At 41.4% G+C, this 21,078-nt stretch overlaps 1 protein-coding gene and 2 long non-coding RNA genes across 5 annotated transcripts; 1 reads left to right on the forward strand and 2 right to left on the reverse strand.

Annotated features, from left to right (window-relative positions):
• Window positions 1-3,377: 3,377 nt before the first annotated feature.
• LOC146683538 (dynein axonemal intermediate chain 2-like) lies at window positions 3,378-15,571 on the reverse strand. 3 transcript variants are annotated; one of them, XM_085446454.1, is made up of 13 exons: window positions 15,270-15,571; window positions 14,771-15,026; window positions 13,090-13,251; window positions 10,016-10,137; window positions 7,373-7,515; window positions 7,181-7,294; window positions 6,958-7,097; window positions 6,764-6,886; window positions 4,727-4,950; window positions 4,306-4,441; window positions 4,080-4,226; window positions 3,779-4,000; window positions 3,378-3,700 (listed from the first exon to the last, which is right to left on the reverse strand). In XM_085446454.1, exons 2-13 carry the CDS (start codon window positions 14,951-14,953, stop codon window positions 3,638-3,640), a joined length of 1,779 nt encoding a protein of 592 aa, XP_085302580.1. In that variant the 5' UTR covers window positions 14,954-15,026; window positions 15,270-15,571; the 3' UTR covers window positions 3,378-3,637. The 3 variants fall into 3 exon arrangements, with proteins under 3 accessions (XP_085302580.1, XP_085302581.1, XP_085302579.1); XM_085446455.1 differs by lacking the exon at window positions 15,270-15,571 and having other exon boundaries at window positions 3,788-4,000; window positions 14,771-15,052; XM_085446453.1 differs by lacking the exon at window positions 15,270-15,571 and having other exon boundaries at window positions 14,771-15,052.
• A 237-nt stretch (window positions 15,572-15,808) lies between these two features.
• Window positions 15,809-18,598, forward strand: LOC146683539 (uncharacterized). Its single transcript, XR_014917654.1, has 3 exons — window positions 15,809-16,138; window positions 17,312-17,406; window positions 17,523-18,598. It is a non-coding gene; the product is annotated as an uncharacterized LOC146683539 (long non-coding RNA).
• Window positions 18,599-18,648: 50 nt separating this feature from the next.
• Window positions 18,649-19,976, reverse strand: LOC146683540 (uncharacterized). The gene is made up of 3 exons (XR_014917655.1): window positions 19,682-19,976; window positions 18,909-18,997; window positions 18,649-18,710 (listed from the first exon to the last, which is right to left on the reverse strand). It is a non-coding gene; the product is annotated as an uncharacterized LOC146683540 (long non-coding RNA).
• Window positions 19,977-21,078: the final 1,102 nt, after the last annotated feature.

Consider the following 21,078-nt stretch of genomic DNA (forward strand, 5'->3'; position numbering starts at 1 on the left):
GAAATGCAAATATAAAATGCACATTTTGGAAACATAAACAACAATTTATCTAAAAATGCAGCCAATAGACCTTTTTTTATTTTGTACAACCATTTAAAAATGTTACTAAAACTCAAATGAGAGAACAATCAGGTGTTGCAATAAGATGCCCCACAAATGTTGTGTGCCAGTGTTAAAAAAAAAAAAGACAGAGGAGAACAGCACAGGGATAAACCTGCAGGCCTGACAACAGGAGGTGTATCATTCCGCTGGTTTTCTACTTAGTGACAGTGTTTACGTTGCAAATGTGCCTCTGTGACATTCATTAGTGCCCTCACTGACACACAAAACAAAACAACGACTACACAACAGAACAACTACACAAGACAACACAACACACTAAGTATACACTCCACACTAAACGTCACAAATCTCCCACATCTAAAAGCTCGCTCGCTCTCAGTCTCGCTGCCGTTACCGTCACTCCCGAAACTCTCCCCTCTTCCTAAACAACCAAATCCCACGTGTTGACTTTTTTTTTTAAATTGGTCGACATGGTACATTTTTTTGTTTCCGTATTCCACTCTCCATGTTCCAGATCCTCCATTTGGAGAGTTGTCCATTTCTGTGAGTTCATCATAGGTCTGACAGATTAAAGACCTCACAGGAAAAGGTTGTTAACTCCACTTCATGGAAATGCATAGGTGTGTCGATTTTATCTTATATAACCGTGCTTATTAGAATTTTAGTTTAAAAATAAAGAAATAAAAAATAAACAGGAAACATGCTAGCTGACTAGTCTAAAATTAAGAAACACTCAGATAAATTAAATCTGAGAACTGTTTAATCTCAAAAACGCTAAACCAAAGCATTTATTTATCACATTCTTCAATAATGAATCATGATGCTGTGCATTACCTCACATGATCCATTGTCAACATTACAGGTTATATTCCAAATAGTCAACAACAAAGAAATATACTGAAAATAAACCAATATAATACGAAAACATGTTACTACACAAGATGTGGGCATATTATTAAAATAAGCCAAATTAATAACCGAAAAACAAATAAACTGTGGCTGAAAGGTGTGGTGCTAGGGCGACCGTGGTTCAGGGAGTTGGGATGCTCATTACAGATGAGCAAGACACTTCACCTACCGCCTCCTGGTGTTGGCCAGAGGGGCCGATGGTGCGATATGGCAGCCTCGCTTCTGTCAGTCTGCCCCAGGGCAGCTGTGGCTACAACTGTAGCTGCCTCCACCAGTGTGTGAATGTGAGAGTGAATGAATAGTGGCATTGTAAAGCGCTTTGGGTGCCTAGAAAAGCGCTGTATAAATGCAATCCATTATTGTGCCATGCATTGTGAATGATGCATGCTGTTTGTAAAATTCATGACAACAAGGTCAATAAAAGTTCAAATTTAAAATAACAAAACAATAAAACATCGGGCTATTTTCTTCTGCTTATCTGAATTCGGGTCACAGGGGCAGCAGCAGGAAGGACGTGACCTCTTTGTCACTGCCTCCTCCAACTTATCTACGGAAATGTTGAGTTGTTCCTACGCCAGCCAATAGGTTTCATTTCTCCAGCGTGTCCCAGGTCTACTCGGGGGGCTCCTCCCGGTACTCTGGGATTTTGTGAAGAATAAGAAAGTGAAACTGACTATACAAAAGGAGTGAGTGTTCAGGTAAACTTGATCCACCTCACTGCTGTAAACTGTCTGCTGTACAGCCATTCTGGCTTCAGCTGTTTTGTATCAGAACATAGTTAATAATTACAGGTAAAATTTCAAACTCCCTATCTTAGCTAAGGTTCTTGACAGGCTGGTAAATAATTAACTTAAAAGTTATCTGGATGAAAATAGTATTTTATCTCCTCCACAGTACTGTAACTGCTTCCCTAAAACTTTTCAATGACGTCTATGAAGCCAGCTCTTTTTATTGATCTATAAAAAGCTTTTGACTTTTGATTCCAATCTTTTCTTTAAGTCACACATTGACCATATATTAAAGAAACTGAGGCCGAAGTTCGTGCTCTTTTTCAGAAACAGATCATGTTTCTCTTTTACCGTTGCTGCCACTGTTTTGTTTTTTTGTTTTTTTGTTTTTTTGCCTCTCCTGGATTACGGTGACATAATTAAATGAATGCCTCTGCTCAGTCTCTTCATCTGTTGGAGTCTGTCTATCAAGGGGCATTAAGATTTATAACTGGCTCTAATCACCACTGTACTTTATATTCTCTGGCTGGTCCTCACTGGCCTTACGAATGATGGTTCATTGGTATCACTTTATCTATAAATCCATTTCTGGCTTACTGCCCTATTATTTATCAGAGCACATGTCACCTCGTTCCCAAGTTATCACAGTCACAAGACTGTCAGAAAACTTGACCTTGAGGTCGTGGTCATTGAGATTTGAACTTGTCCAAGAGGACACCAGACCATGCCATTTGATACCATACACCTACGGTATCAATTTGAAGCTCCTACGCCACTTGGTTCTGTGTCAGATTGGCGATCTACCCAGGGTTAACCCTTCCTTGCCCTGTGATAGCTGGTCCAGGAAAAGCAGAAGACAACTGATGGATGGATGGGTGGAGGGATGGAAACCACTTCAGTCTCAGGTTATCATATTCACAAACATGGTGACCTTGCCGGCCAGCCGGCTGCCCTGCAGGATGATGAAAATACCCCATCCTGTCTCACTGGTACAACATGAGCATGTAATTCAGTCACTGTCAATGTTGGCCAGGAAAAGCATTATGTTGAGATGGGTGGGGGCTGAGCCTCCCTCCATTTCTCTATGGAGGTCGCTCATCATTGAAGTTATGACTCTGATCAGGCTGGGACACTATATTGATGGGAGCTCCCGAATTTTTGTGGACAAATGGAAGAAACCACTGGAAGCACTGGGAGTAACCTGTAAACTGGATCCTAGTGGACAACAATTATGGACATAATGTTGTAATATTCTAGTGCTGTGTAGTGTTATTATTTTGGATGTGAACCAGTCTTGTATTTGTTGGGGGGGGGAGTTAAATAAAAGTTGAAAAAAAAAAAAGAAACGAAGTGCAGTCAGATATAAAAAGACTGAATGTGATAATGATCTGCAGGAAGTTGCGTATAGGATCAGAACTTGTAAACATAACAAGATGATTCTCCACCTGCCAAAGCTGAGACATATCCAAGTCTCAGGGTGTCCACAGCACTGGGTATGAGATGGTTTTCATGACTACATGTGGACTGTTCTCACTCTGATAAGCTTCAACAGCACCACTAAGTTAATTATTTAAAATCTGAGACTTCATTTCATGGAAATTTAGACAACCCATTAACACAGAAGACAGACAAAATATTATCAATACTGGTATAAAACAGTCCAACACACACAAAGTGCTCATTAAACAGATCACCATTTACTGAACTAAATGTAAAACGGTGACAGAATCTGCTTGAAAACAGCTGCTAACTTTAAAAAAGAAACGTGTTTTCCTTCATTCTTTGTCTTTTTGACCTTCTTCCACCTTCCATGGCATTTATTACACGGTTTAGCGGTGGAAATATTCGAATTCTGGTTCTCTTTCGACTTTTGACCGGGAGCTGCAAGCTTATGCTGCCATCTTCCTTACGTCCCCCTAGTGGTCTCCCGTTTTCCTTCATTCTGATGTTCCTTTTTGTTCTTCATCTTTCACATCTTTCTCTTCACATATATCTTTTTCCTGGAAAATAAATGACCAAAAAGCAGTCAGAACAGAGTTAAAGGAACCAAATGAAAAACTCTTCTTCTTCCTCCTAACCTTCATCACCTCGTCCTTCTTCTCCCTCCTCTTCACCTCTGCCTCCACCAGGCTGTAGAAATCACTTTCAGCTCTGACAATCAGTTGCTTGGGGTCCTCCTCTCCCTCCTCACGGCCCGCCTCCTCTTCTCTGCTCTGCTCCGAGCGACTCCTCTCCTTTAGACGCACCTCCCTCTGCCGTGCCTCCAGGATCTTCTCGCGTTTAGACTCCCGCTCAAACATCTGCAGAAGTGTTGAGAAACACAGCTGCTCATCATGCAGTCAGAAGACCTCAGCTCAGTTTGTCATTGTGTCTCCTTACAGCAGCCAGCAGACTCTTTTCATTCTTCTGCAGGTTCGACAGCCCAGAGCAGATCTCCAGCAGCGTAGCCTCACCCAGCTGAGAGCCACAGGCCACCAAGCGCCCGTTGTCCTGAACACTGAGGCTGTACAGAGAGTTGTCACACACCTGGAGCCCAAAACACACATTAACATCAGAAACAGCAAGAAACGGCAACATCAGCCAGCTGTAGGACACGTCGGAGCACCTTCAGACTCAGCGTGGGGTCGCTCTGTTTGAACAGGATGTCCCACACATCCAGCACGCCATCCATCTTCACTGTGAAGAAGACAGAGGGTCTGACTGGACTCCAGCAGGCATCTGTCAGGTACGACATCTGATACCTGTGTATCAAAGAGACAAAGAGAAAGATATAGCTGAGTCTGAGCAGGATGACCATCTGGAAGGAAGACCTGGAGGTCATAAGAAAAGATCAAAGAGCAACAATGCATCAATGTTGCATTAATGCTTTGTTGCATATTATTTTGTGAAACTTTACGGCATCATTGTGACAGCCAAGTGACGAAACATTTCTCCCACTGAAAACTCTACGTCCAGATGAACAGAATCAACTTTTGGGGAAGTTTGTTTTGAATTATTATCAGAGGTTTGCAATCACTGATTCCTACTTGGTACACATGATGGATGACTCTTTGATGTCCTCAGACCAAATGCGAGCAGTCCAGTCCCCGACAGTGAGGAAGTTTTTGGGGAAGAAAGGGTTTCTCTGCAGGGCGTAGATGGGTCCGTGGTGGCTGTCGTATGTACAGACAATCTTCTCAGCTGGGGTCTTCGCCTTCCTGTTACAGGAGATGACCAGGCCCTGCTCCGTCCCCACCATGAACTTAGTTGGCTGCAGAGACATCAATGACAGAGACTGAAACACCTAAAGCTGGTGAAGTCATGATCCTGGGAGGCTCACTTTAGGACAAAACATTGTGAGACAACAATGAGCCTCATGCTATACACTGTCTTAAAGAAGCAGCTCTCGCAACTCCACAGACAACTCTTTATTGCTCTGGGCAACTATTTGGGCATTATTGAAATGAACTTTTATTTAAATGGTCACCAGGACATAAATCCTGCATGTTTGAAGTCACCAGGCAAATATGGTTTTAAAAATTCTGAAAAGTTTGCCTACTATTCTTCTTCCAGCTACACCCTTTAGGGGTCTCCACGGCAGGTCACCTGCCTCCATCTCCTCCTATCCCAGCGTCCTTGTCTGTCACACCAACCCTGTGCATGTTCTCAATCACTACATCCATGAACCTCCTCTGAGGTCTTTCTATTTTCCTCCTGCCTGGCAGCTCCATCTTCTTCATCCTTTGTCCAGATTTTTCACTCTCCCTCCTCTGCACATGTTCAAACCAGCCTATCTGACGCTGAGCTGTCCATCACAGTTCCTCTTTCAGGAGCTTATCATCTACTTTCTCAAAGTAATTATTTAAAGAGGTTTTAGTATCGGGAGTTATACTTCCACCACCATGTTTCCTGCAGCAGAAATGCCACGTAGATTTCCTGGAGTGTCTCTGTGCCATAATGTATCCAACACTATACAGCAGGTTGGTTAAAATCAAATGTTGTGAATTAGCTCCATAGAAATAAAGCTGAATTGAACTGAGCTAATAAAAGTATGACAGCACAGTGCTACAAAACATTTTCCTACAGTAGCAGATTCTACTAAAGATTTCTTAACTGAGCAATTAAAAAGAATGATTTGGAATATCTCTGAGTCTGAGTTGAAGAAAAATTAAACCACGTTGGCCCACAATCTTCAAGGAAAGCGCCTTAAGGCAACAGTTGTTGTGATTCGGCTCTATATAATTGAAACTGAATTGCAAGTTTATCTATATTGGCAGTTCATGACTGAACAAAGAAAATCCTGAAAGAAACCCATCTACTGCAGACCTGTAGATTTGGTCTGTAGTAGATTAGGTACCAATCCTCACATGTATAGTTTCCAAACAAACACAGACAGCAGATGAACATAACACACCACACTGAAGCTCCACACAGCATCATGTAGGCTATCAAAGTTGTGGTTTGTTCTACAGAGTGATGCTGCTGAACCCAAGCTGTTTCTACTGCCTGTTCTTCTGTACTCTGGGATTTTGTCCAGAATAAGAAAGTGAAACTGACTATACAAAAGGAGTGAGTGTTCAGGTAAACTTGATCCACCTCACTGCTGTAAACTGTCTGCTGTACAGCCATTCTGGCTTCAGCTGTTTTTACTCATGACTTTAGTCTGCTTCGAAGTTCAACTTTGAATTGGTAACTATCTACAGAGTGAACACATCCCACTGTCCAACCCTGAATGGATGCAACTATCTATGTATCAGAACATTTTCTATAATCAGCGAACAGATCTTCCGCTTTGTTTAAATGATAATAGGATTCCTCACATCATTTTAAATGTTATCATGGTGCAGGAAGTGGAGTGATCTGGACTGGATGTAACTAGGATCACCCTACACATAGCTCCATCACTGAAACCAAACTACCAGAATGAAGATATCCAGTGTGAAAGGCAGCAGGCAGCAGTGGGGATACTCACAAGTCCACTGTTGGAGCTTACCAAACAGAACCAAATGCATTCAGTAAGAATGATGAAGTTTAGCCACATTAGTAGAGAACTGTTAAATACTTAAAACGGAAACAGCTCTCACCATGGTGGGCTCAAACTCCAGAGATGTAGCCCCTAAAGCTTGGTCCAGGTTCCCCTCCCGGCTTGGGTCCAGGACTAGACACTCTGTGGGCTCAGCTAGCTTGCGGACATCCCACCACAAAACCTGACAGACAGACAGATAAAGGGTTATTTTAAAGGGTTTCAAAGGGTTTGCCAAACCATCTATCAGTCTACCTGTCCATCGGTGGAGGCAGAGAAGGCATCGGTTCCAGTCTTGGACTGCAGCCATATGATCTTGTACACTGGGTCTCTGTGGCTGTGCTCCAAAGAAGAAAACTCCACTGGCTGATTCCCTTTCCGGGTATCCCAGAACGCTAAACAAAACACACGTGTAGGTAAATAAACCTGGTAACAGAGAGAAGCTCACCTCTCTGACTATGTGTAGACCTGAACCCACCAATCTGTCCGTTATAGCTTCCCCCCACCAGCGTGTGGGAGTCTTTGGGGTTGTAGTCCAGACAGACAAGTGGAGACGTTGGCTTCAGCATCATCTCTGGTCTGTTCGGGTTTTCTGAAACAGAAAACATTGTGCAGTGAACATATTGATCCTGATGTGGTGTTAAGTCAATCTGTGGCCTCTCTGACCCACCAATGTCCCAGATGTAGGAGTCTAGGCTTATGTCTTTGGATGATTTCTGGAACTCAAGGCATGAGTAGGCGACCGCCAGCTTCCTGCCCCCATCAGGTTGCCAGGACAGGCTGGTGACAGTACGTTTGATCTCATTAGGATCTCTGAGGACACAGAAAGTACAACAATTACCAACCAGACTGCTGATTGGCCAAGGATCAGACAAGATGTGTGTGGGTTATAGGCCTAGCATGACATGCTGTGACAGGCTGCGACAGCAGAGCTCATCATCATCATCGTTTATTTATATAGCACTTTAAAAACACCCAAGGCTGAACAATAGAAACATAATAGATACCATAAGAATAATAAATACGATAAAATAATAAACATAGCGAAAACAATAAAATATAAGTAAATACAAGTCAGTCAACCACTGAGTCAAAAGCCAGTGAATAAAAATGCATTTTCAATCTGGATTTAAAAACCAGCACTGATGTCGATTGTCTAATGTGAAGAGGAAGATTATTCCAAAGCTTAGCAGCCACGACAGAGAACGCTCGGTCTCCTCACAGTTTCAGCCGTGATTTGGGGACTGAGAGCAACAGCTGCTCAGCTGACCGGAGCGAACGAGTGGGGACATAGGGCTTCAGCAAATCAGACATATATGCAGGTGCCAGACCATTTAAAGATTTAAAAACCAATAAAAGAACTTTAAAATGAATCCTAAATTCAATTGGAAGCCAGTGCAGGGAGGCCAGAACCAGAGTAATGTGCTCAAATTTCCTTTTACCAGATAAAAACCGTGCCGCAGCATTCTGTACTAGTTGCAGATGTGTCAGAGTGCCCAGTCCAGCCCCTATTAAAAGGGAGTTGCAATAATCCAAGTGTGAGGTTATAAAAGCATGGATAACAGTCTCCAAGTCACGCCTTGAAAGAAAAGGTTTAACCTTCGACAGACGCCTGAGTTGATAGAATGACGATTTTACCACCCCATTCACGTGACCATCAAAGGTAAGTGAAGAGTCGATTTTTAACCCAAGATTGGTAATTGAGCTTTTCAGGTGAGGGGTCAGAGCAGCAAGGTCAACATCAGGGATATCAGAGGAACGATTCGGGCCAAACAGAATTGCTTTCGTTTTACGTTCATTAAAATTTAAAAAGTTTTGAGCCATCCATAACTTAACATCACGAAGGCAATCAAGCAGGAGTCTAATTGGGGAGCTATCAGAATGACTGAAAGGAAAATAAAGCTGGCAATCATCAGCATATAGATGAAATGAAACTTTGTGTTTACGAAAGCTCCAGTGTTAGCGTCCCTTTGCAGTGTGGTGGCTGTATATGTTTTGATGATTTACTCATGCTCTGTGGAGAGGAGTGTATTTCCTTTCACATTTTTGACATTTGTTTAGCAATTATCTTCTAGGTTTTGTCTTTTTTCTCTTTTAGTTAAGATTCATTTAGTTTTCAGCTACTTCCCCAGATACCCCGGACACTGCAAGATGGCACATCAGGAGGGATATTATGTACCTTATGTCAACCCAGTGATTTATAACTGAGGACATAATAAGAGAAGTAGCAAAGTTAATGACAGTCATAATTTTTATGAAAATCATAATTATGACATCTGATCACTCAGGAATAATCAATTATGATATGCCCAAAAATCTGATCATGAAAATATGGCGATGGAAAAGGCTGATGAATAGGATGTTTGAGATAGAAATTAAAGTTACGGAATAATATTTCATAATGGTGGGCTGTTGTCATTTTAAACAAAAAGGTTTAGCTTTTGACAAAACAGGGCCACCTATTTAGACAACAGTTTATTGGGGGGCTGTGTGTGTGTGTGTGTGTGTGTGTGTGTGTGTGTGTGTGTGTGTGTGTGTGTGTTATATCACAATAAAAAGGGCATTTTTGGAACAATAGAGAGCTCTGAGGAAGGGGGGAGCTGGAGGCTGCATGCACCGCTGAAAGCATTGTTTTATTTGTGTTTGGAAAATCAGAATCAAAGTCAGACTTACACACGCTCCACCACAACACGAGGTGATTGTATCGGATCAAGGACCCCCCAAGAGAGTCAGGTGTGTCTTCACACATCAGCCAGTGTGGGCAAAGATTAAATTCTCTCTGACTCACGGTGCCAACCCCGAGCTGGGGCTCTTCCCTGCTCCACCAATAAAGCCATTTAAAATAGAGGTGGCCCAACCCTTTACCAATGACTTTGATTATGATTTTCCTTTTTTGAATTAAACAAACACAAATAAATCAGAATCAGTGAGACTTTATTTATCCCCAAGGGGCAATTAACATACAACAGAGCAGCATGACGTTGAAAATAAGGACACACACACACACACACACACACACACACACACACACACACACACACACACACACACACACACACACCTGAACAGGTGGCCCACCATTATGGATTATTATTCCATCATTTTAATTTCTATTTCAAACATCCTATACACCAGCCTATTCCATCACCATATTTTCACGAGTTTTGGGCATGTGATTATTGCTTGTTACTGAGTTATGAAATATTATAATTTTATGATTTTCATAAAAAAATATGACTGTCATTCATTTTTATTACTTCTCTTATTGGAATCAGTCACTAGAGTGAAAATGTAACCCTTGTGTCAGCCATACCTGAAGATATTGACGGTCTTGGCTGATGGTGGCTCCTGAATTTCCTCCACCACCTCCTCATCCTCGAAACACTCTTGATAGATGTCCACAGCATTGTTCTGTCTGATGCAGTGCTCCATGACCTGGACAACATCATACCATTAGAATGAGATCATAGAATGAGCCAGAAACACTCACTGATCGGTTTATTGGTTTGTCACTATCATCATACACAGACATTCAACTAATCAAATCCCAAATGTCACAGTCTGTTATGTACTCTTCTGCTGTGCAAGGCAAAATCCAGGGGTGAGGCTGTGGGTTCAAGGGACAGTTCTGGGGAAGACTGGCCAGCATGGCTGGTAGTCATTTTCTAATCATGCCCCACCTACTTCAGTAGCAAGCTGGGGCCAGGAGACGAGAGCTGCGAACCTCCTTGTACTGCAACAATTTGTGAAGGGGCTCCCGGCAGGAACAGCGGAGTGGGTCCACTGATATCGGTACGTGGGCCTCAAACTTTCTATAACACTGGCCAAAGACCAGTGGAAATTAAAAAAAAGGGGCAAAATATATACACTAAAGGCTGCGAAAGGTTTCTGCGTAAGGCACACCTTGATTTTGGGAACAGATTGGTGCATGATGTCTGTGCTGCGCTCAGTGGTGACATGAGGTCATCCAACACTGACCATTGGAAGGAGGAAACAACTGGGCCTTTACTGATTTTGCCGGTTCCTGTAATTTGCTCCATAGAAGAATTTTCACCAGAGAAGTCCCATGACGATACTCTACGCTCAGATTTTGACCAAGTGATAAAAATTAATGGTGCGTCCTGACAAAGCACTAACATTTTGTGATTATCAGGGATAGATTATACCAACTGAATTGTAAGGCTTGCACAGAGCAAGCACACTCCCAGTTGATGGTGCCAAAAAGCTGGTGGGAAATTATTTTCCCACTACTGTATAGTTCTGTGTAAATAATCATTCTGTATATACAATAATTTTTAATCCTACAACTGTTTATAACCTGCATAGTTCACATTTCTGTATAGCTGTATATCTCAGATTTCTGTAGAGTTTTTTTTATTTCATATTCTGTATAGTTTTTTTCATATTTATATCCTGTTCATATCCTGTACATAGCTTGTACTCACTACAGCCTGTACATACTTATAGTTATAGAATATTCATAACATACTTCATACCATGTACATTATAACATACCATAATAGATGCTGCTTCGTTTACGGGTGTCAGGCATATTTATGTGTTTTTGCGATGCACTCGCACAGTCCTCCTCACCGCTGTCTACTGTCTCACTCACTTACTGAGAGGACAGACGCACGCTCCACTTGACTGTCGCGTCTCTCACCCTCTCTGCAAAGCACTCTCTAAGCACAGCTCTTAGAGCTGATGCTTTTGCGCATGACACATTATCGAACGTTACGTTGTGTGTCATGGATACTGTTGACTCCAAGTCTCCCGACCACTATGTCGATCTGAGACAGCAAGACCGAGACAGCGAGACCAAGACAAGACCGAGGGATCCGAGACCAAGACAAGACCAAGACCACGTAAAAGTGGTCTCTAGACATCCAACTCTACTCATTACAAACCAATGACTGGTTACATGGGATATGAAAAAAAAACTTCCTGCCCGGAATATCTGCTGGTAAACCAGCCAGCCATTCTGAGAGCATCTTTGCACCTTACTATTAATGAAGGTTTCATTTGAGCACATTGGCATGGACCCCGTCAAACCATTTCAGTAGAGTTCATGTGGGTATTGCTTTGTACTAGTTCTGGTGGATTATGCAATGCAATATCCCAAAGCACTGACCATTTCTGCCAGAGTGTGGCGCAAGCGCTGTTTCAGACTCATCTCCTGAGACAGCATCCCGAAAGACATACAAGGGCACTTTGTCCATGTCTCGCACAATAAAAAAAAAAAAAAATTCCTGTACGAATTAGTTTACGAAAAAGACTTATTTGAAAGCTTAATCACAAGGATGAAAGCAATTGGGATCCCAGGTTAGACCATCTGTTGTTCAGATTGTACAGACTGCCCCAGGGCTCCACAGGATTTTCTCCCTTTGAGTTGCTGTTTGACAGGAAGTCTCAGGAAGTGTTGGACCCAATTAAAGAAAACTGGGAAGAAGGTCCATGCCCAGGAAAAAATTAAATTCAATATGTTCTAGACCCAGGGACGGTTCTAGGGGTAGGGCCACAGAGGCACTGGCCCAAGCTGAAATGTGATTGGTCCCCTGAAGTGCCCCTTTCCTGTCACTAATCTGTCCTTTGGACAAAAACGACAATCACATTACAGGTGGATATAAATCCAAGTCCAAACACCAGTGGCGCTCATAAGCCAAATAGGAATTTCCAGCAATGTTTAGAAGGAGAAGAAAATTTGAACAATCCGGTGGGAAAAGTTTTTCAACCGACAACTGATTTGAGTGTATGTTGAGGAGTTTGTTGGTAAGCGCAGATCAGTCCGTGCATGATTTCTTTGCTCTGCCTAACAAAAAGTCTGTGCCTATGCGAATATATCGCCTATCATCAGTTACTGGACTGATGATAGTTGGAAAATTTCTACATATCGCCCAACCTGTGTAACTGAACAGGAAAAAGTTAAAGGCGGGACAACAAGTCTCATTGATTAAAAATTAAATTACATTATTAGGCACTATTACATTATTAGAATATAAAAATTGTTAAACAAAAATGAATAAACAACAATAAAGTGTTTTAAACACAACAATAACTTAATTTTATACAATTATTTAATTTGAGTTTTGCTTTAGAGTTTAAAGGTTTTTCATCGAAATGCATTTACCACTTGAGTAATAATTCCAACAAAAGGTTTCTACTTTTATCTGTTTGTTACAGTGGGCTACACAACATCCATAAACAACATGCATCCATTCAATATCGATCCAGCCAACCAACATGCATTAACCTAAACATCCATAAAGCCAGCAACTGGCCCGCTAACATTCATTTACCCAACCAACATGCATCAACCCAAACATCCATCCAACCAACGTGCATAATAGTAAGACTGCGGTAGACTGCTGTGATTCATTTGAAACTTACGCTGCCCAGCTGCAGAACACTGTTGATGAAGCTCTCGTCCTTTTCCACCTTCTTTCTTACACGGATCGTTTGTTCCATCTCAGCAGGATTGATGTCTTTGGGCCATCCCCCCTCCATGTGGTTTATTCCACAGCTTGTGGTCTCAAAGCGCTCTGTGTTCACCTGAAAACAACAAGTAACACCTGAGCTTCACACAGACAGGTAATTCACATGGTGTACTGTTGCCCAGTAGGTAAAGCAGGTCACTAATCAGAAGATTGGTTGTTCAATCCCAGGCTACTCCAGGCTGCATCTCTTGGGCAAGATACTTAACCCTGAATTGCTTTCTGATGTGTTCATTGCATGTGAACATCTTTAGATGTTAGATTAAAAAAAATAAAATAAAAGGTGCTTTTATGAATCTGTGAATGAGACATATTGCATATATAAGAACCAGTCCATTTACTGTGTATATAATTTCAACCCATCTGGCAATCCAGTTCAAGATGTGTGTATGTGATCAGTTACTGCAGACTCACACTCGTAACACTCATTTTAGTTATTCTCAAGAGTGGTTGGAGCACTCCAACTGTTCCATAATAGCCCAATACTAACAAGATAACTCTAGACTATTCACATTTCTCTGTGTAAAGAAGGATAATCTGACAGTGTCCACAATTAATAAATAATTTCTAAAACTCATCAATAGCCTGAGATGTTTTCAGAAAAATAGAACATCTCCATTTTTACAACCTACAAAGAAACACTGCAGTAGAAAATGAGAGAAAACCATCAGCATTGTGCTCACAGTCTATGATGGGGCAGGAAATTAATTCTCCCAAGGGGCCACATAACAAACTGGGACTGGGAAGTTCTGGCAGATCACGGTAACATATTGTGGTCTTGTACCTCTATTCAAACTTTTTGGAATGAAGTAATAAGTGACTTCTTTAAAGTTTTGTCTCCTGCTGCTGCTCGTGCGCTGGTAAAAAAAAAAAAACCCCCAAAACAACCCAAAGGCCCACCTCAGTGCATGCTTGTTGCTTATAGAAAACAACCCTACAGTTCGTCCTGGCTGTCTTACAAAGACAAACAACAAAAACAAAACAAAAAATTAAGCAACATTTTAACAAATAGCTCCAACCCCCCCTCAAATGCACTTGATAAAAGTGAAGAAAAACATATCTTCACTAATATTATAGTGATTTTTCTATGTCACTCCTCCAGTCCTACTCCTGTCAAAGTACCCTTGGGCAAGATTCTGAACCCTGAGTCGATGCATCGCTCGAGAGTGAGTGTGTAAGTGAATTGATCATGCCCTTTATTTAATGTGCATGAATAGCTATAAAGTAGTGCTTAGGCTTAGATGAACATGCTGCATGAATGCGTGACTGCGAGGCAGACACTTGTAGCAGGAAGCGCTCTGAATGTTCAAACTGAGTAGAAGGAATGCCAGTCCACTTAACATGGATAATAAAGTACTGGAGGAGTTCAAAGCTCTCACCTGCTGTACAGCACCAGTAGTCAAAAGCACAGCTCCCTCTGAAATCAACTTTTTATTATTAAACTATATGTATTAAACTTTAAGTGTTACGGCTTCGCTTGGAAATCAAACGCACACTTGAGACAGTAGGTAAAAATGAGCTAAAGCTGGTTTGCACGCGTGTGGCTGCAGGTCATGTGTCGCTGGGATGAGGCTCACCTGGTGCTCTGACGTCTCCCAACATGCCTGCACCGCCTGGTCCCGGGGGCTCTTCTGGATGAAGCTGAGGGTCAGGCTCGGGTCCGGGGGGAGATCCAGCAGCAGCTCAGCAGGCCGATCAGAAAACAGACACTGACGGCCGAACTCGCTGCGGAGCTTCGAGTAAACATGAACGATCTCCATACTGCCGCTAAAACACCGAGAACTCACCGAAGAGCCAGCTCCAATCGTCCGTTACAGTAACCTCAACTTGGGTCTGTAAACCGGAAACAAACTCGGTTCAGTTTGTTGTTTCCTAGCAACGCTGTGAAAAAGACAGCATCCTAGCAACAAGGACAGGGGTGGGAAATATACAGTATACAGAAGTGCAAATAATTCGTTACTGTACTTAAGTAGAATTTTAAAAATATCTGTAATTTAATTGAGTATTGAGGGTTTTTTTCTGAATACTTTTACTCCATATATTTTTAAGCAAATATCTGTACTTTCTGCTCCTTACGTTTTCAATAAAGCCTCTTTTGTTCTAACGCAGGGGTGTCCAACTCCAGGCCAGTGTCCTGTAGGTCAACACACCTGAATCAAATGATTAGTTCATTACAGGCCTCTGGAGAACTTCAAGACATGTTGAGGAGGCAATGTAGCCAGTAATTCAGCTGTGTTGGATCCAGGACACGTCTAAAACCTGCACGAAACCGGCCCTTGAGGCCTGGAGTTGGACGCACGATCTGATATCGTCGTGTTGGTGTTGTTCCCAGATCAAAATAGTAAATGTTGTTCCAAATGTTGATCAACATTGCAAGTGACCAATCAGAATGTTGCAACGTCATACTTTTGCGACTTCGGGAAAAACTACCGTAAAACAAAAAACGCTAAGCAGAATTGATATTGTCCTTGCAACATTGGAATTTCATAAATGCACGAATGGCTTGGCGTGCCAAAGAATAACGTCACAACAATGTGGTTGATCCTGGAACAACAGGATCAACCACATTGTTGTGACGATATCAGATCATCCGAGTTGCACACCCCTGGTCTAATGCATTTCGGAGGAGTTATTAATTCATGTCACTGTGAGCCTCCAAGCATCAAACGGATTTGAGCCTAAAAAGCAACGCATGAAAGCCAATCCTCTTTGTTTATTCATCACCGGGGGTGCTGCATAAAGAGAGGCGACTTCTGCCAAAGTCAGGGTTAGTCGTGGTTAGATGGCTTTGTAAAGTACAGGCAGACAGAGTAAAGCTAGTCAGTGATGGTATGTATGTATTTGCATATATTATAGAGGCCACTAGTGCTGACCAAGCTGCCATCTTTCTCTCTTCCCGTCTTTCAATGGCTGCTTCAATTTCAGCTTGAACCTCCAAACCGCAAGTAAGTAATCATTTTTTGTCATCTTTTCTTGCTGTCCCACTGGGCTGGACATTAGTTTAGTTTTTTTAGCTACATCTGGTGAAGTTGTGGTAAAATGCTGGTATTAGCCTATTCGTCGTAGCAAGCTAGCCTGAAGCTAATATTTGCTAAATTTAGGGACACCCGTGTCTCTTCAGGAGTTGGAGGCCGGTGTTCTAGGAGCGGATCTCAGGATCTCAACAGGCAGTGTTGGGCAGTAACATAATACATGCACCGGCGTTACGTATTTAAAATACAAAATATGAGTAAATGTATCCGTTACAATTACTGTTCAATAGGTGATATTGAGAATACAGTTAGTTTGTTGAAATAAATGGATTACATGGCGGTATTTACCTGTTTCATATGTTAGGCTATGGTCTCTCTACTTTTTGGTAATTCCACGCTGGTGGAAACCCAAACAAAACACGCAATAAGAGCCTCTAAAAATTATTATACAAAAATTATTTAATATGAAGGCAATAGCAGAGTGTTACAGGCATCGCCCTAAACAATGTAGCCTCATGGGCAGTGTAGTCCGTGCTGCAGGGAGAATGGACTGCCATACCCGTTATGTGTCTGTGAGCGAGGGAGGGAGAGAAAGGAGAAGTACAGCTGTCACGGAGCAGAAACGGGAGCTGGAAGCATGTAAATATAATAATAACCACTAAAGCCAAAAAGAGTGCCTGACGAGCCCAGCTGCAAGTAAGCTGTTAAGACTCGACTGTACACCGTGTTCTTGTTTTCCTCCGAAACAATAAGCAGCCTTTCAACGCCTCTCTCTGTCTCTCGCTAGCAAACTTGACCCAGACAACAAAGTAAAGCTAGTTTTCAGCTATGAGCCCGACACGAACCGGACGTATTAGCCAGAGGTCCCTTTACTACGGTTCGGAGCCGCTGACCTGTTTTATATACGCGCTGAATAGTTTTCTACACGAGATCGCTGCAGCCTTACCTAATGTCCACCTACTGTTACTCATTTATATTAAGATTTTAACATCTAGTTGGTGTTGGTATGGCGAGTAGCCTTCAGTAATAGTAATAAATCACACAGCAATAGTACATTCATGTAGTTGTAAAGTATTCAGAATACATTACTTCTATAATCTTTGGTGGAATACATTTTAAAATTAACCTTCCCAACACTGTCAACAGGTTAGCACCTCATACCACAGTGCATCAAAGCAGTCTCATGAGCGCTGGGAAGGAGGAGCCCAGAGCCCAAAACAGACAGTGCAGGAGATGACAAGGTTAGTAATTGTATGGTGAAAATTATACTTTATCTTGATTGGCAAAAGAAAAGTAAATACAAAATCTGCTTCTCACATATAGGGCATTTCCAAAACTTCAATTTCTTTCATTACAGCTGTCCTGTGCCAGAAGTTCTGTTGACCCACAGTGAGAGGAATCATTTCAGAAACACCAGGAAGACTGAAACTCATCGCCGGGATCAAGCAGGGCTCGTGATCTTCACCAGCAGCTCCCTCACAAGAAGGATAAACCCAGCATTTCATGAACACTGATGGAGACCTTTGCTTTGTGTAATGTTAGAAGTACTCAGATAATCCTCAGAGGGTCTGGACTTTTAATAGAATAGAATTCAACTTTGTTGTCATTGCACATGCACAGGTACAGGGCAACGAAATGCAGTTTGCAGCCATTCAGAAGTGCTTTAGCCATGATATAGATATATTACAATATATATTAGCAATAATATAGATATGTAAGTATATTACAGAAATGGGTCTATTATGGTATGTTATAATGTACACGGTATGAAGTATGTTGTGAATATTCTATAACTATAAGTATGTACAGGCTGTAGTGAGTACAAACTATGTACAGGCTATGAACAGGATATAAATATGAAAAACTACAGAAATCTGAGATATACAGTTATACAGAAATGTGAACTATGCAGGTTATAAACAGTTGTAGGATTAAAAATCATCATATGTACAGAATGATTATTTACACAGAACTATACAGTAGTGCAGTTAAGTAATAGCTATAGCTATAGTAATAGCTTTAAGTCCTGTAGAAAGTTAAATATATGTTGTGCTCACTGGTTACTCTGGTATGAATGACTCTGAATTACTTTATGATAAATAACACACTATTGTCAAAAAACAGTGAAAGAATTCCAGATCACAAGTTTTTAGTTCAAATACAAGTAACAACCTTTGACTTTTAATCAGGTTTTATTTAATTGTGTCAGAGAAAACATCACGTGCTCTTCATGTAGCTGAGTACATTCAGTGTTTAAAACAGAAGTTGTGCAGGTCTGAGATCAGCAGTTTTCTGAAACACCAAACTGAGGTACTGTTAATGCTGATGTATAGTGACACAGTTACAGGGGTGATTAATCCTTTTGACTTTTTGTCTTTAAATTTATCAATAAAACAGCTGCAGCTTTCACTGACAGCACATGTGGTACTTTAACCTTTGTACTGTTTTCTTCAGTTAATTTTGGAGTTACTACAAAGATTGAAGATATAGGATGATCTGTCTGCTGTCACTGGGTGGTGCTGAGGTCTGAATCTGAGGACGGCTCCTGTAATCACAAACAGAACAGAATCATCACAAACTGAAATATAAAGTTTATCTCTCAAATCTGAAATACAGCTGATCCTTCTCTGGCCTCACACACTCGGGATCTGAAGTTGTTCAGTCCTACAGTTCTGCCGACAGCTGTTTATTTTTTTATTTGTTTTAAAGGCCTTACTAACACTTTTTCTAATATCATGTTTACCTTTGAGTTGTTGATGCTTTATAAATGGACATCTGCAAAGATGAGATGATGGAGCAGGTTTCAGTCGAGGTTCAGTCTGCTGCTGCATCCTGGTCACAACATACAGAGGTGTTATCAGCTCAGTATTGAACAAGAAATATTAACGTTTCAAATTATTTGTCCTAAAGGATGCAAGCTGTACAGAGTACTGCACATGTGACTTTGTGAACATAATTCATTAAAAATAATTTGGACAGTTTTTTAACCTGAATATTTGTAACAAACTCAGTAAAAAAAAAAAAAAAAAAAAGCTAAAAAAAATCATCAGGGGAAAAATGTAACATTTTAAGTTAAGCTGACAAGCGGAAGTAGTTGGTTTCAGTACATAAGTATCGGGCTTTGCTATTTAATCCGTAGCTATTGACTAATGAGGGGAATTTAAAAGTTGGCTTTAATGTCCTTCCACATGTGGAAAGCGACAGAAAACATGCTGCTGTTTGCACATATTTAATAATCAGCTCTGCACAGGAGCAGAAGCAGAGTCCAGCCCGTTGCTCTTACAGTATAATACTCATAATAAAAGTACAGTAACCGTGGTTAGTCACTGAGCAGCCCGGTGCGTTTCTCTTGATTTCTTTAGTCAGGGTAAATCCATTCACCTGCACGGGGTAGCTAAACGAACTTTACAAAACATGTTTCCCCGACAGCCGAGTGCTCATCTTAGCTAGCTAGGTCCTCAGGTAGCTAGCTAAGGACCTAAATTACGGATTAGCTTACAAACACATTTAACTTACCAAAAATAATGCGGTGGGGCCTCAGATCCTCCTGTCCGGTAGTCCAATTTACTGAAGAACACCTCAGGCTGTCACTTTGAAATAGTCGGTAATGTAAACGCTGGACCTCTCGGCATCTGCCATTCCCGAACAGACACGTGCGAGTTTGTCCGTGACCGCAGCCGCGTCGTCAGTGTTTTCTCCAGTCATTGGTCATCATTATAATATATGCAAATACATGCGGGTCGGAATCCCCGCCCCCCAGCGCGCCCCCGTACGCCAAAACAGTGCCAGCAGAGTGAAACTGAAAAATGGTTTGAAACCGAAAAGTGGATTGAAACCGAAAAATGGATTGAAACCGAAAAAAAAAAATTGTAAGCGAAAACAAAAAAATTACAGTTTCAATTAATTGTTTTTCACTATCAATTTTTTTTTCGGTTTCAATACAAGATTTTTCAGTACATTTATTTCAGTTACAATATTTTTTTTCGGTTTCGTTTCAAGGTGGCATCGTTCTGATTCCATAGTATCTATCCACAGAGCACCAAACTCCTAAAGCTGGTGGACCCACAGAAGGGCAGCTGATGTACTGGTTTCAGACCTGAGCTGCCTTCAGTCATTATTATTCATTAACTTAAAAACCATGATCCATTAGCTAAAGTTTATAAATGAAGTTTCTCTTTGAAAAACAAACAAAAATATACTAGAAACAAAGAGTTGAGGGTGATGTGACATTCTGTGGAGGGTCTTATGTTCAGCCCAGTGTGTGTGTGTGTTTTTTGTTTGTTTTTTTAACTCTAAAGCTGGTATCATGTTGCATTATTCCATTAATATTTTGCTTGAATTTTCTATTGTGTATAAGAACATTTTAATCCATTGTTCTGGTGGATTTGCTGAGAGTCTCTAACAGCGGAGAAATGTAAGTAAGTAGTTCTACTCAACTGCAGTGCGCCCCAGGGCAGCTGTGGCTACAATGTAGCTTGCTATCGCCAGTGTGTGAATGTGTGTGTGAATGGGTGAATGACTGAATGTAGTGTAAAGCGCTTTGGGGTCCTATGGACTAGAAAAGCGCTATACAAATGCAGGCCATTCAACTGCAGTACATCAGTCCGAAGTTCAAATACTTTGAACCTGTTCTTCACAAGGCTGTAGGAAGAAGGCAGCCCCACAGAGACAGAGCTGGAGTCTGACGAGAGGAGGAAATGGCTGATTGAAAAAAAGATCAAAAGACTTGCAGGAGGACACAGAAAATGGAAAAAAAAGAGCAAAGAAAACTAAAAATAGTTTGTAGTTTATAGACTCTCTCCAAAAGGTCTACTGTCATCTTCACAGGCTTCAGCTCCAGGTTCTGACTGCATCACCTCCTGTCTGCATGTGTACTTGTCATTGTTCTGTATCAGGAGTTTCACAGATGGTTC

Source organism: Copadichromis virginalis, linkage group LG22 (genome assembly GCF_057382275.1).
Source record: "Copadichromis virginalis isolate Kocher_CV1m ecotype Utaka linkage group LG22, C_Virginalis_male_GT1.1, whole genome shotgun sequence".
NCBI lineage: Eukaryota > Metazoa > Chordata > Actinopteri > Cichliformes > Cichlidae > Copadichromis > Copadichromis virginalis.

What these genes read in the sequence shown, in the direction of transcription:
- LOC146683538 (XM_085446454.1), bottom strand. Translation starts at nt 14,953, where the DNA reads ATGGAGATCGTTCATGTTTACTCGAAGCTCCGCAGCGAGTTCGGCCGT. An exon ending in ACCCCACGCTGAGTCTGAAG is followed by an intron (nt 4,227 to 4,305) that starts GTGCTCCGACGT and finishes TTTGGGCTCCAG; the next exon opens with GTGTGTGACAACTCTCTGTA. An exon ending in AGAAGGACGAGGTGATGAAG is followed by an intron (nt 3,701 to 3,778) that starts GTTAGGAGGAAG and finishes TTTATTTTCCAG; the next exon opens with GAAAAAGATATATGTGAAGA.